Genomic DNA, 14,028 nt, shown 5'->3' with positions numbered 1-14,028 from the left:
TCTCGGTGAAGGCAGAAATTTAGTTGACGTCAAAAAGGTCAAGACCTTTCATGGCAAACTAGAGTTTTTGGTGATATCATGATCACAGGGATACAAACTGGGTGATTTAGTTTTCTGAGCTCACTTTGAAAGAGAGGGTAAGTCATTGATTTCATAATTCTGCAGTTTCCAGATGAAAGCAGTACTGAGCTGAACATTGCATTTTCTAAAGATACAGATGCAATACTATCGAAGGATATTTTTGTACTACATGATAGTGTATCAAGGGTTAATGTATGCTAATTTTGAAGTGTATTTACCTGGATAAGATGGCCTGATGGAAAACTGCAAGGAGCTAAAAAAAAAAGGGTGAACATGCAACTCTTGCATGTGTAAGAGGTGTTCTGTGGGTGTAACTGGGATCAGGAGGAAAACAGCACTCATACCTGACATTCCAAAAAGGCTGTAGGTGTGCAGTGCATAGCTGCATTTTAAGATCTGCATATTGCATCTGCTCATTTGCAAAGTAAAAGAGGGGTTTAGTTCTCTTTTTGAAAATTGGTGCTATGTACGCAGGCCAAAATAACTTGCATATAATATACATAACCTATTGAAATAGCTCTCTACATGTGGATTCTACTTCAGCACAGACCTGTTTAAATGATCGTTCTAAAGTACAGGGCCACATCGTTAGAAGAAAGAGATTAATTCTATTTCATGGTGTCTACAGATTTTCTTTTTGATGGCTGGTTTAATCCTATTAGTCTGGCCAGGGTCCACTTTCATGACCCAAATGAACTGAATGGCAAAGCATTAATATACATCTTCCCCCTTCCTACTGAACCTTTAGCCAAAGGAGGCTCAGAAATGATACACATGAGATCACTATTAAATGGCTCTCTATAGTAGTTTGATAGGACAATAAATAAACATACAAAACTGACCGGAACCTTAGAAAACGGCAGATCTTTAAAATATAATGGTGATATTTATGAGAATATGCCTATCTTAGCAGCATTATGCTGTTGATAAGAATTTTCTCTACCTCTTTCAATTAAGGTGAGAAAATAAAAATATCAGTACACAAATGCAGTATGGGATGAATAAGATTGCATCTGCCCCAATGCACCTGAGAGTTTAAGAGAAGCTCAAATAAAGAACTTTTTGGGGAAAAAAAAGCAAAAGCATAATACATCCTCATACACCTCTGTACTCCCACTAGATTTTCATGGGACTTGTTAGCAGGGCCTTAGGTCTGTGGGGGAGAAAAGCTTACTGAATTGAGCCTTAAATTGGTGCCCTGAACTCTCCTTCCCCAAAGCAGTGCCACTGAAAACATCCAATGGGGTCAGGGAGGACAGAAAGAAGATAGCCCTGAGCATGTCTCTCTTTCATTTTCAATTTTAGTAAAAGGCTAGATTGCATGTCTTTGCCCTGGAATGTCTGATATCCTAGGTCTGAGTTTCTGTTTAACATGTTAAACTAGTATATTAATAGACTTTGTTTACTTTGTGCTAGTGAGCATGGAGAAATAAGTACCTGAAACACAATCTCTTTCAGTAATGCTATATCCCCCTTTATCTAAGTCATGGGGGGGGGGGGGGAGTGGGAGGACAGCCACAACCTGCTCATTATACAAGATTTTAAAAAAATGAATCATGTTTGTATTGCCAAATCCACTTTTCTGTGTTCCAGTTGGCTTTGTTGGCTCTAATTCCTTTTCCTTGGGGGAAGGATAGAGCAAAGGGTAATGGAAGATTAAGAACATAAATGTTAAGACACCAAATAATAATAATAATAAAAAAAAATTAAATCACACCCAAACTGGCTTGCCACAGGATGCTTCCTAAGTCACAGAGAACTCATCAGTGGTGTTGGCAGTCAGCAGACACGGCTTCAACTGGAGATAAGCTTGGCAACAATGGTGGACACTTCCTTCAGTAGTTTATTGTACAGAATCATGTTATGTACAAGACACCATGAGGGGGGTCCTATGTCATAGGGCAGTACTTTCCGACTCCTCTTCCGAGTCTGTTTTAACTGCCACAGAGCGTTTCTGCATTTGTTCCATTGAGTCTCGCTGAAGGGCGGCATCTATCTCGATCAGTATAGAAGGGATATCAAAGTGGGCGAGATCTGTAAAATGTCGTTAAGAAAAAACAAAGGGTTACGTGGAATTAATGCTTGAGACATGTGAAACTGCATACAGCACCATCAAGCAAACCTGAAGGCAGCGTGTATTTCTGAGGCTGGTACATATTAATGTCACAGGGATGTCATAATATATTTATTGCATCCTGTTCATCTTCATTACCATATCTGTTCATAATGAGTGTGATTGACTGCACTAGGAAGGGAGGGGGGGGGGGGGTTCTGTCATAAATTCCTGATGGAATAAATTTAGGACTTAAAAGACCAGCTCCAGTGGGAAAAAGGGAACTTAGTAAAAATAAAAATTAGTCCATCTTCCTAAATGTGTTGTTTCTTGATTTTCTCCTCTGTAAACATAAGCGCATTCTAATCATAGACATGCATAAGAGGGTAGGTTGGTAATCCACAGATTTTATATATCTGGGAGATAACAGCAATTAGCTAAGCCTCGTGCCTGTACCATTGGAGTGTACGTTAATCTGATAATAATGCATGCTACCAGGACTAATTGCTTAAATAACAGTTTTCATAGAATTTGGGCCTGCCCAAGATGAAAATGAAGTCTTCTGCATTGTGAACAAATAGCTTAATCAATGAGCAGTCAGCAAAAGTCATTGGCCAACTGTGTTCTTTCATGCTACACTGTGATGACAAACTGAAAGATGGCTCCCTAGAATTTCAGCAGGCAATGATCATGCTGATATTGAGTTTTGCTAGACTCGTCTCCTATGCAGGCAAGGCTGCAGATGGGTGTAGGTTGAGGAAGGATAAGCAGGCATGGAGGTTGCATTTTACATTTTGTGAATGATTTGTTTTTTTAAACACCACAGTTCTATCCACAAGAAAAGCAGGCAGAGTGACCATGCATACTTTGAACCCACAGCAATTTTCAAGGTGAAGGTAGGTGCATACATTCCATTAAAAAAAACGGTATTAATGTAGAAAGTATGCATAGACTTTGTAGCAATACAAGCAATTTAAAAATCACCCCCCCCCCCAAGTCTTAAGTGCAGACTGGGAACCTCCTGGAACTACCTGGTTCTGGTGATAGCGCTTTTGATAAATGACTTTGGACTAACAGACCTCCTTAAGTTTTGGGACAAGGGTTCCTTGCAAAGTTTTCCTGAATGGTAGCGCTCTAGAAATGTTAAGTAGTAGTAGTAGTAGTAATGGATGCTGAGCTATCCCCATCTTCTACTACTGTTAAGGCTTTCAGTAGATTGAGTGCAGGAAAGAAAACCCTCAGTCACTCATGTACAGGCAACAGAGATATGGTTTAAACCAGCGCTTATCAAACTTTTTGTGGCCGTGACCCCATGATTGCGATGCAATTACAGAAAACCCACCCAGGTAGTGCCCCAAATGTGGATGAGAAGGCAGCTTTTGGCTCAAAGACAAGCATTTTCTTGTACTAATAATTTTATTTTGCATTGATGTCTATGCTTTGCCAGATATTGAATTAGTGCACTTAGACTTCTGCTTCCAGGACCAGGTTTGGGAACCACTGGTATAATGTATGGCCCTGATATTCATGGACTGAACTAACCCAGATAGTCAATGCCAAGGCACCGCGTGACTCCTAGCATTGAATATCTGAGTATGTCCACCAACCTGGAAGTTAACCAGCAATTGAAAGCAAAATATATTCAGACTGGGGTCCGGTTAACTCAATGCGTAAAGTTAGGACAGCTGTTTATGTGGTTACTTAGGGGTCCTTTTACTAATGTGCACTGAAAAATGGGCTGTGTTTTGGGCGCACGTGCAGATCCCATTTTTCAGCGCACCTGCAAAAAAATGTCTTTTAAAAGTTTTTGTCCAAAATGGACGTGCGGCAAAATCAAAATTGATGCCCGTCCATTTTGGGTCTGAGACCTTACCGCCAGCCTTTGATTGACTTAGCGGTAAAGTCTCTTGCGGTAACCAGGCGGTAATGACCTACACATGTCAAATGTCACTTGGCGCGCGTAGCAGATATGTGCCAGAAAATAAAAATTATTTTTCAGACATGCATATCGGACGCAAGCCAAAAATGAAATTACCACAAGAGCCATGCGGTAGCTAGGTGGTAACTCCATTTTGGCGTGCATTAGGCATGCGTAGATGCTTACGCGGCTTAGTAAAAGGGCCCCGTAGCCAGTTAGCAGACTGAAAATCGTTGCTAACTGGCTAATTGGATGCTCCACCTTAACTCTGTCCTGGCCCACCCCTAACCTACCCGGTTAAGGGATAGCCAGTTAGCATATTCAGCGGCAGTAACCGTTTAAGTGGCCCTGAATATTGGCTGTTGGCTTGCTCAGTGGAGTTGAACTGAGGAACCTCTCCTGCTGGTTAAACCCTTTTGAATATCAGACCTCATGTCATCAAAGCCATCCTTAGCAAGAAAATAGGTCACATCAGCTGCTCTATATAGGAAAGCTGAATATTAGATCGTGAAAATAATTTCTATTCTGATTGAACTGAAATGCTGCTATGGCTGTCCACAATGCACAAGATTACAGCCAAAAAAAGGAGTTTTTAACTGTAGGTATAGATGGCCTCTCTCTCTGGAGGTGAGGAAGAGAAAGCAAGACCCAGAAATTGGTTACAAAGCCTCCTGCTAGAAATATAGAAAACTTGTTTTTAATGTATTTCTCTTTAAACTTAAGGACTGAGGTTATGGTTTTGTTTACAACTTGTTACCTCCGCATGGCAATGAAATTCTAACATGAACAAGAAGAATGCTCTGCTAAACTACACCGGCACATTTCCTGCTTTTCTTGGCAAGCTTTGCACTTGATTCAGGAAGCCAGGATTTTTTTTTAATAGTAACTCTTGCAAAACAAAAGCACCTCCCCATCAATCGTGTCAGTTGTATTCATTTGTTAATTTAATTGATTTTAAATGACGTCTTCATATTCCTTATCTCTTCTGAAGGGATGGAAATATCTCTTCCCTACTGTACAATAACTTTTTCCCCCTAAATTAACATTAAGATTACATGTAGCACTAGCAAATATCATGACATCCCTTGGTATATGAAATGGAATAAAGAAAAGATATTTCAAACAGGTTACGTTTGAAGCCATGGAGAGGGGAGGTGAGGGAGTTGGTAACTGCATAGCTTTTTAGGTTTGGAGGCAAGACATAAGGGCCAGCTGCTTGAAAGCAAAATATATTCATTGGGAAATGGAGAATTTGTGAACTTGGGGGTAAGGCGGGAAAAAATCTCAAGCCATGCAAAAGTCCGTTCAGCCCCATGCAGAAGGCTGGAAAGGAGATGAGTTAGTGGGTGGCATCTGATACAGGCAGCAGCTGAGGTCCAGAGTTAGCTGAAAAGCCAGATGGGGAAGCTTTTTGCTGGAGCTTACCCTGAAATTCCCCCTCACACTTATCCAATATTGCATCACTCGTGTCAAACAGCTGCAAGGATTCAATAATAGGGTTTGGAGAAGAATGAAATTGGAACACAACAGAAGTAATAACTGTTTGGAAGGCTCTTTTGGAGCAGATGGGAGGAAATCGGTTTCTCTATGTAGAGATGAAGGATATCTGGGCCACAGAACCTGGTACACAGTACCTAAATGTACAAGTCCAAAGCTCAAGGGTATGGCTACCTTGCAGCTAGCCGAGTGCAAAAACACCATCAGCAAAACCTTTTACAGCATATTCTTGATAGAGGTGTAAACATCCTATATTCTGAGGGATCAAGAAACAGGGTTCTCTCTAATTTAAACAGAACAGTGAGCCACCAATCTATAATTCTGGGCCAGTAACTAGGCATTTCTATTAGTTTCAGCCTCAGGTCTAAAATATAAAACTAATTTTCTGTTTACATATTGAAACTGGGTGGAAGCAGTAACACAAAATTAACTCTTTAGAAAGGAGTCACTTTTTAGAATTAACATTTTTTTTTAAGAATTACCCCCTAGGGGTACAGTAATATGGAGTGACTTAGTGAACATTTAGTTAAACAATAGACAATTACTAATCTCTCTTTCTGCTCTGTATAGCTAATTACACTGTTATAACACATGAGCATATAAAAACACAGATTTAACCAGAAGATTTCCTTTGGCACAAATCTAAGCATGCAACGAAAATATTACAACTAGACTTCTGCTTTACTATTCAGAGATTCCTACTTGTCTAGAAACATTATTGACATAGAAATGCAGTGACAGACCTAAGGTTTGCATTACATACAGTAAAGGCTTCTACACTGTATGGCTGAAACCATTTGCTAATTCCTCACATCTCCAATTCACCTAGAATGTGGGTTATTACAGAATTTACATCCTTTGTGTTTTAATACAACACGTTACATTACAATAAAGCTGCTTACCTGTAACAGATGTTCTCTGTAGACAGAGGTTCACAAGATGGGTCATATGATTACACACAACACCAAGCATACCAACCATTCTAGTGCCTTCTAGTAAAGACTAAGCCCCGGATTCTATATAGGCTGGCCAAATGTAGGCACTGACCACATATCTGCATAGAAATTAATTAGCTAATTAGATAACAACAATCGATAACTGATGTCAATTGGCAGCAATTTGGAGTTACACCTGCATCTGCCCTGTTCTATAACATGCACACCTAAATTTCATAGCGGGCAACTCCAAAGGGGGTATGGCCATAGGAGGGGCATAGGTGGGTCAGGAGCTTTCCCAGAAGTTAGGCGCGATGTTAGAGAATACTGTCATTTACTCGCCTAACTGACATAAATTGGATGCCAGCATTTACACCACCCTTTGGCAGGCATAAATACTTGTGCTCAAAGTTAGACACCCAAATGCCCTCTAAGCTGGTATTCTGTAAAAGTTGTTCTGCACAGAGAACCCTTTGTAGAATATTAGTTTAGAACATATTATTTTGGTGTCTAACTTTGAGCACCTTTTACTGAATTCCCTCCTAAGGGGGTAATCCCCCTTTTTTTTTTTTTAAACTTTAATTTTAATTCTATAAACTAGGCGCTAACATTTACGTGCTAATTATGCATGTAAATAATTAGAACACTGGCATGTGTACATGCTGGATATGTGCATATCTTTTGAGACTGCAAAGTTTGCAGATGTGCATACACATGGACAGGGCACATAGTTAAGAACATCCATACTGGATCACACTAATGGTCCATCTAGCCCAGCACTCTGCCCCCAAAAGCAGCCAATCCAGGCCACAAGCACCAGGCAGAAACCCAAATAGCAGCAACATTCCATGCTACAAACCCCAGGGCAAGCTTCCCCATGTCCATCTCAATAACATGTCATGGACCCTGCCTCCAGGTACCCGTCCAAACCTTTTTTAAACCCAGGTATGCTAACCGCTGTAACCATATCCTCTGGCAACAAATTCCAGAGCTTAACTATTCTCTGAGTGAAAAAATATTTCCTCCTATTTGTTTTAAAAGTATTTCCATGTAATTTCATCGGGTGACCCCTGTTTTTTGTAATTTTTGAAAGAGTGAAAAATCAATTCACTTCTACCCATTCTACAACACTCAGGATTTTGTAGACCTCAATCATATCCCCCCCCCCCAAGCCGTCTCTTTCCCACATCGAACAGGTTTGTTATGTGTGTAACTTACAGAATCCTATGAATTACAGGTGTATTCCCTGACACCAGGCGCATACATTTATGCCAGCTCTGCAGCTCGTATAAGTGCTCATCCCTAAGCGCATACATGTGTATATACCTAGTTAACACTTGCAATCAATCTATGGGGTCCTTTTAGCAAGCTGCAGGAAAAAGAGCCCTGCGCTAACGGCGGGGGGGGGGCTGTTTTTCTCACGTGCCAGAGCCCTTTTTACTGCAGTGTGTAAAAAGACCCCAGGCACACATGGCCATGTGGTAAGAGGGGAGCCCTTACCACCACCAATTGAAATGGCGATAAGGGCTCCAGCGCTAACCTGGTGGTAACCAGAGAGCGCGTGGCGATGCATAATTACCACTAGGCAGTGCCGTAGCAAGGGCGGCTGCCACCCAGGGCGGTTCGCCGCTGCGCACCCCTCCCGGGTGCAGCACGACCACCCCCCCCCCCCCCCCCGCTAGGCGCACATTCTTACCTAGTGGCGTAGGAGGGCCGGTCCGCCCCGACTGCACGCCACTGGGAGCTGCGTCGGCTCCGCTGGTTCCCTGCTCTCTCTGCCCCGGGGGCAGAGGGAGCAGGGAACCAGTGGAGCTGACACCCCCCCAGCGGCGTGCACCCGGGGCGGACCACCCCTCCCTTCCTACGCCACTGCCACTAGGTTACCACCATGCAAGCCATTTCTGGGTGTTTTCTTTTTCCCACAGAAATAGAGCAAGCTCAGGGCGGGACTATCGTTGGAAACCAAGTTGAGCTGGCGGTAGTCCCGGAAGAGTGAGTGGTAAGTCTGTGTTGGTCTTACCGCCACTGGGCCCCTATAAAAGATGCCCACTTTCCTTTATAGATTAGGCTCCTAACAGGCACTTTCTGGTTGTCTAAATGTAGGCGCACAATTAAAGAATTACCCTCAAAATGTCTTGACTGAATATGTGTTGGCCTTCCTGTATTAATGAGCTCCACAGATTCTGTGTTCACATGTTTGGCTAAATATATAGAAAGAAGAAACCCCAAGGGAAAGAGGGACAGTTTATAGGATCTGTGAACTGCTCTCTTCAACAAACCTTTTCTGAAGACCAGCAGGATCACCAGCCACACAAGGAGGGGTCCCTGAATAAGGGCTGTCTTCAACAAAAAAAGCATATGGTGTGAGCAAAATCCAAATAAATAAATAAACATGATGATAATCGTCAAGGGGTCAAATCCATGGGCCCGATATTCAAACGGGTTTAATCAGGCAAAGCAATGGCAACAGTACTAGGGATGTGCATTCATTTGAAATGACCTTCCTATGTCATTTTTTTAGCTAAGATCACAGGACCCCCCCCCCCCCCCAAAAAAAAAAAAAAAAAATTATTATTTTTTTTGTTGTATCATCAATAGTGCAGTCTACTTGATTAAAATTGTACATACTATCGATGGCATTCTCCCAAAACAAACAAAAAAATAATACATGAACCAAACGATAAATCCCATAAATGATATGCAGGCTTATTTTCGAAAGAGATCGCCGGCGATCTTCCGACACAAATCGGGAGATGGCTGGCCATCTCCTAAAACCGGCCAAATCGGTATAATCGAAAGCTGATTTTTGGACACACTCGCTGGCATTCCGTCACGGAGGCGGCCAAACTTCAAGGGGGTGTGTTGGCAGGGTGGCGAAGGCGGGACGTGGGCGTGCTTACGAGATGGCCGGCTTCAGCTGATAATGAAAAAAAGAAAACCAGCGATGACGAGCATTTGGCCAGTTTTACTTGGTCTATTTATTTTCACGACCAAGTCTCAAAAAGGTGCACAAACTGACCAGATGACCACTAGAAGGAATCAGGGATGACTTACTCCCCCAGTGGTCACCAACCCCCTCCCACCAAAAAAAAAAAAAACTTTAAAACATTTTTTTGCCAGTCTCTATGCCAGCCACCTCCATGACAGCAGTATGCAGGTCCCTGGAGCAGATTTAAAGCCAGGTGCACTAAACTGCACGGAAGAGTCCTTCCCTTACCGATCCCTTAGCGAATCGGTAAGGGAAGGGCATGCATGAAGGAAATCGCATGCAAATGAGCTGCTCATTTGCACGGGAATTTCCTTCCCTAGGAGGGGAACCCAGTTGGCCAGCTCGTAAAAAAAAAAAAGGATCTTGCTGATCAGTTATGTTATGACTTACTTGTTCTGGAGTGCTGTATTTTGTGATACTGTTTTGAGAAATGTTCAATAAAGACTTCATACAAATTTAAAAAGTCCATGCTGTGCACTTCCCTTAATGGCTGTCATTCCCCCCGAACGGGGAAATCAAATCTGTTTTTGCTCATAGCTTTTTTAGTAGTAATAGTGGGATTTGAACCAGCCACCTCTGCATTACGAGACCAGTGATATGACCACTTGGCCACAGCTCCACTTAGTTGGATGTCCCTCCCTTTTGATTATACCCCTTCAGGTCTCTCTCAGCCAATCACAGCGTGTTTTGGTGCCAATCTCTAGGTGAGCTATATAGAATCCAGGTGTTAGTCTTTAGTTGAAACCCTTGGAAAGTTTGTTCAGACCCACTTCTGAAATCAGCGAACCTGCTTGTCCTCAGAGAACTGACAACAAATCAAAGCACTAAAATAGTTTTGCTTACCTGTAGACATGCTTTCCCCTGGAGATAGGCCATCTAAAATTGTATGCTCCACAGACTGAGGACTAGACCCAGGTAGGCCTGGTGTAGGAGGCTGAGGAGGCGGCAGTGATGGCCTCTGTCTTGGCTTAGGGGCAGGTCTTGATTTACTTAAAGTGCTGGTTAAGGAAGGGGGTGATGATAAGGACGGTGTAGTAGCCAGAGAACCTTGCCCAGAGGGCAAGGAGTAGCTTTGTTGGTAGTTCAGTCCATAGGGCGATGGAGTGCTCGGAGGCGTGGGCGAAAGGCTAACAGGGGACGGCTGGCCCGTAGACTGATCCGACACACCACCTGACTGGCCAAGGGATACCTTGGGTGGTATAGGTGCAAGCTTCTTTGCAACTGGAGAAAAAACAGAAAACAGAACTTGTGAACAATATCCAAAACTGTACGATACACCTTTTATGAAGAACAAACTAGCTTTCCAAAATATCTTTCCCACTAACCCAAATATGCCTTTTTGATGCTACAAAGCATAGTCAATGGCTGTTCTCAAATGAGCTGATGCAGAGTCTCATTGTGGAGGGATGAGGCACAGAATATAGACATAGCAGCAGGGCCTCTGGAGGTCACTGCAATGAGTGGAGGGGATATAAAATTGGGAAAACAATTCCCAGGTAGTTGACAATGAAGGCTTATGGTGCCAGATCACAAACCGAGTTGTGCCTGAGCTGGAAGCCTAAAGAATCAAGAGGAAACTCTGGGGTCCAAAAAATAAAAAAAAGAGGAGAGTAAAAGGATCTTATAATGACATAATGAATGAGATGTAAGAGCACTAGCAAAGGCATAGCTATATGTGGGGTGTGACCTGCAAACCCCCATCATGTGAGCAGAAAAAGAAGCTGCAGCTACGGAGCACAGGATCATTCTGTGGGATTGGACAAAAGGGGATCAATATCAGCTCTGTTAGAAATATTTTGTCAGAGGCCTGTGCGCTGTATTTTCAATAACTACTCAGGAGCTTAGTCGAGATCGGGAGGCGGGGCTGGTGGTTGGGAGGCGGGGATAGTGCTGGGCAGACTTATACATTCTGTGCCAGAGCCGGTGGTGGGAGGTGGGGCTGGTGGTTGGGAGGCGGGGATAGTGCTTGGCAGACTTATACGGTCTGTGCCAGAGCCGGTGGTGTGAGGCGGGGCTGGTGGTTGGGAGGCGGGGATAGTGCTGGGCAGACTTATACAGTCTGTGCCAGAGCTGGTGGTGGGAGGTGGGGCTGGTGGTTGGGAGGCGGGGATAGTGCTGGGCAGACTTATACGGTCTGTGCCAGAGCCGGGGGTTGGGAGGCGGGGCTGGTGGTTGGGAGGCGGGGATAGTGCTGGGCAGACTTATACGGTCTGTGCCCTGATCAGCACAGGTACAAATCAAAGTAGGGTATACTCAAAAAGTAGCACATATGAGTTGTCTTGTTGGGCAGACTGGATGGACCGTGCAGGTATTTTTCTGCTGTCACCTACTATGTTACTATGTTACTTGGTGGCATGCTTAAGAGACAGGTGGGATGGGGGGGGGGGGTGAGAGAGAGAGAGTGACAATGCTGGAGATAGGTTGGAAAGAAGGTGATTGAGAAAGAGACATAGAAATTACTGAGGACAGAGCAGGACTACAAAAAAAAAAGAGGGAGGGACAGCTGGGGAAAGAGAAGTTAAGAGAGACTCCTGTGGACAGGATAGGGAATGAGCCTCTTCACCCATTCTCAGCAGTCTACCTCTAAATACCCTTCCTCCCCACCAGTGACTCCCTCATCAAGGGCTGGAGGGCCAGAGAGAGGCGCTTGGGAGGGTTGTCAAAAAGAGTATAATTAGTATACACACACACACACACACACACACACCTGTATGTCTACCCAAGTTAACCTTAGGCCCTACCAAAATTCAGTTCTGGCTAGACCACTGAGCAGTTGACTAGCTTTTGGCTAGTGTGCTTTCTCAGCTCTAATCCAACCTGATTGGCTAAGGAATCAAATAAAGGAAGATCCTATGGAATTCTGTGTTCATGTCACTGCCTGCTCTATTCTAGTCTACTCTGCATGTTTTATCCCACCAAAGCCCTTACAGTTCAGGGTGGCTTACAGCAGTCAGACCAACAATATAAATTGGAAACTACAAAATAAACTGATACAACCATTGACCATTATTGTTACTTATATGAAGAAATATACAACTAGATATGTGAAAACAGCAATGTTCTTCCTTCTCTCACAGAATCAATGTTCTTGCATCAAGACCCTCAGTAAAGACTCAAGTATCTATGACATCCAATATGAATCCATTATTATACCTTTTCTAAGTGCATGAGGACTCTGATCCATGGACTGCTGTGAGCTGCATATCGGTTGTTGGGTACCACTAGAGGACATTGTGTGACTGGAGCCTGGGCTTCCTTTTAACCCAGACATTGGGGAAAGCTCTTTATTTTTCAAAGTACTAGAAAGGAAGCAAACAGGCATAGAAAATAAAACAGGTCAATTACTTGTTTTTCAAATTCACTAGTCCTTTTTGAAAGCAATCGATGCACGTTTCTAGAAATGTCATTATTCATAGGACACAAAGTGATTCCAGTTACAGGGCCACCACCTTAGTCTGCTTATCGCAGTCTTCATCGCATCCCCTGCTACTTAGGACATACTTCCTGGGCAAATTTCCAGTAAGTCTCCTAAGTGTCTGCCTGAGAGGTTGTGTGCTACAGTCTACATTTTAAGTCTCACCAAAATGTATCAAAACACATCGGAACCAGGGGAAATCTATCTCTTCATGTTCTGTGTACTGGACCTGAACTTCTACCAGATGTGAATTGCTAATGTGAAAGCAATAATTTGTATAAATAAGGAACTAACAATGACACTGGTGCTCTTTAAACTTAATTCTCAATTAAATGGGACAGTATTAATTTGAAATATACTGCTTGTGAAATGAGAGGCAAATTGTGCTGGCACAGATTCAGCTGCTTCAAGTTCAGGTAGAAGAAACTAGGGAAAGCAGTATCGTGGGGGATGTCATCTTAAAGTCTTTCTCTATCTTGTCCATGAGCCTCTAAATTCCAGTCCTTCAGTAATAACCTGTCTTAATGGAAGACTTATGGGGGTCTTTTACTAAAGTGCGCTAAGCAGTTAACCACCTCCACACAAGCACACCAACTGTTACTGCAGTGGCATGTCAGTTTGTGCATGCTAATTTGCGCATTAGGGGGTCCTTTTACTAAGCTGCAATAAAAGGGGGCCTGTGCTAGCGTCGGTGCATGTTTTTGACATGCGCTGAGGCCCCCTTTTACCGCACTGGATAAAAGGCTTTTTTTTTCTGGAAAAGAAATGGCCATGCGGTATGTGAACCACTTGCCGCGTGGCCATTTTGGGGGGGGGGGGGGATACTTACTGCCACCCATTGAGGTGGCGGTAAGGGCTCCCACGCTAACCTGGCGGTATTGCACTGGGTAAGCACCAGAGCTACAAAAATAGAAAATATTTTTGAAGCGCTGGAAGTGGGGACTACCGCTGGGCTCCTGCAGCAGTTCTGATCTGGAGAACGGCAAGCCTGTTGACACACACCAACCCTTTAGTAAAAGGGCCGCTAAATGCACATTGGGTTTGGGGGTGGGAAATAGGTGGGTCATGGGTGGAGCATGGACTGCACATCACATGCTAATGGTCACTTTTCCAATTACTGCTGGTTCACTTAGTGCCTCC

General features: G+C 43.4%; 1 protein-coding gene across 3 annotated transcripts in view; it reads right to left on the bottom strand.

Moving 5' to 3' along the window:
- Window positions 1–976: 976 nt before the first annotated feature.
- Window positions 977–14,028, bottom strand: part of ARHGAP44 (Rho GTPase activating protein 44) — a 240,285-nt gene continuing 227,233 nt past the window's right edge. For all 3 annotated transcript variants that reach the window (XM_030208087.1, XM_030208088.1, XM_030208089.1), the window contains 3 exons: window positions 12,627–12,772; window positions 10,317–10,694; window positions 977–2,115 (listed from right to left, as the gene is read on the bottom strand). In XM_030208087.1, coding sequence (XP_030063947.1) covers window positions 1,976–2,115; window positions 10,317–10,694; window positions 12,627–12,772 — 664 coding nt within the window. In that variant the 3' untranslated portion in view covers window positions 977–1,975. The remainder of the gene's footprint in view (window positions 2,116–10,316; window positions 10,695–12,626; window positions 12,773–14,028) is intronic.

This window comes from Microcaecilia unicolor, chromosome 6, assembly GCF_901765095.1.
Source record: "Microcaecilia unicolor chromosome 6, aMicUni1.1, whole genome shotgun sequence".
Taxonomy (NCBI): Eukaryota; Metazoa; Chordata; class Amphibia; order Gymnophiona; family Siphonopidae; genus Microcaecilia; species Microcaecilia unicolor.
Note: the sequence above shows the minus strand (reverse complement) of the source record. Positions and strands in the feature narration are given on the sequence as shown.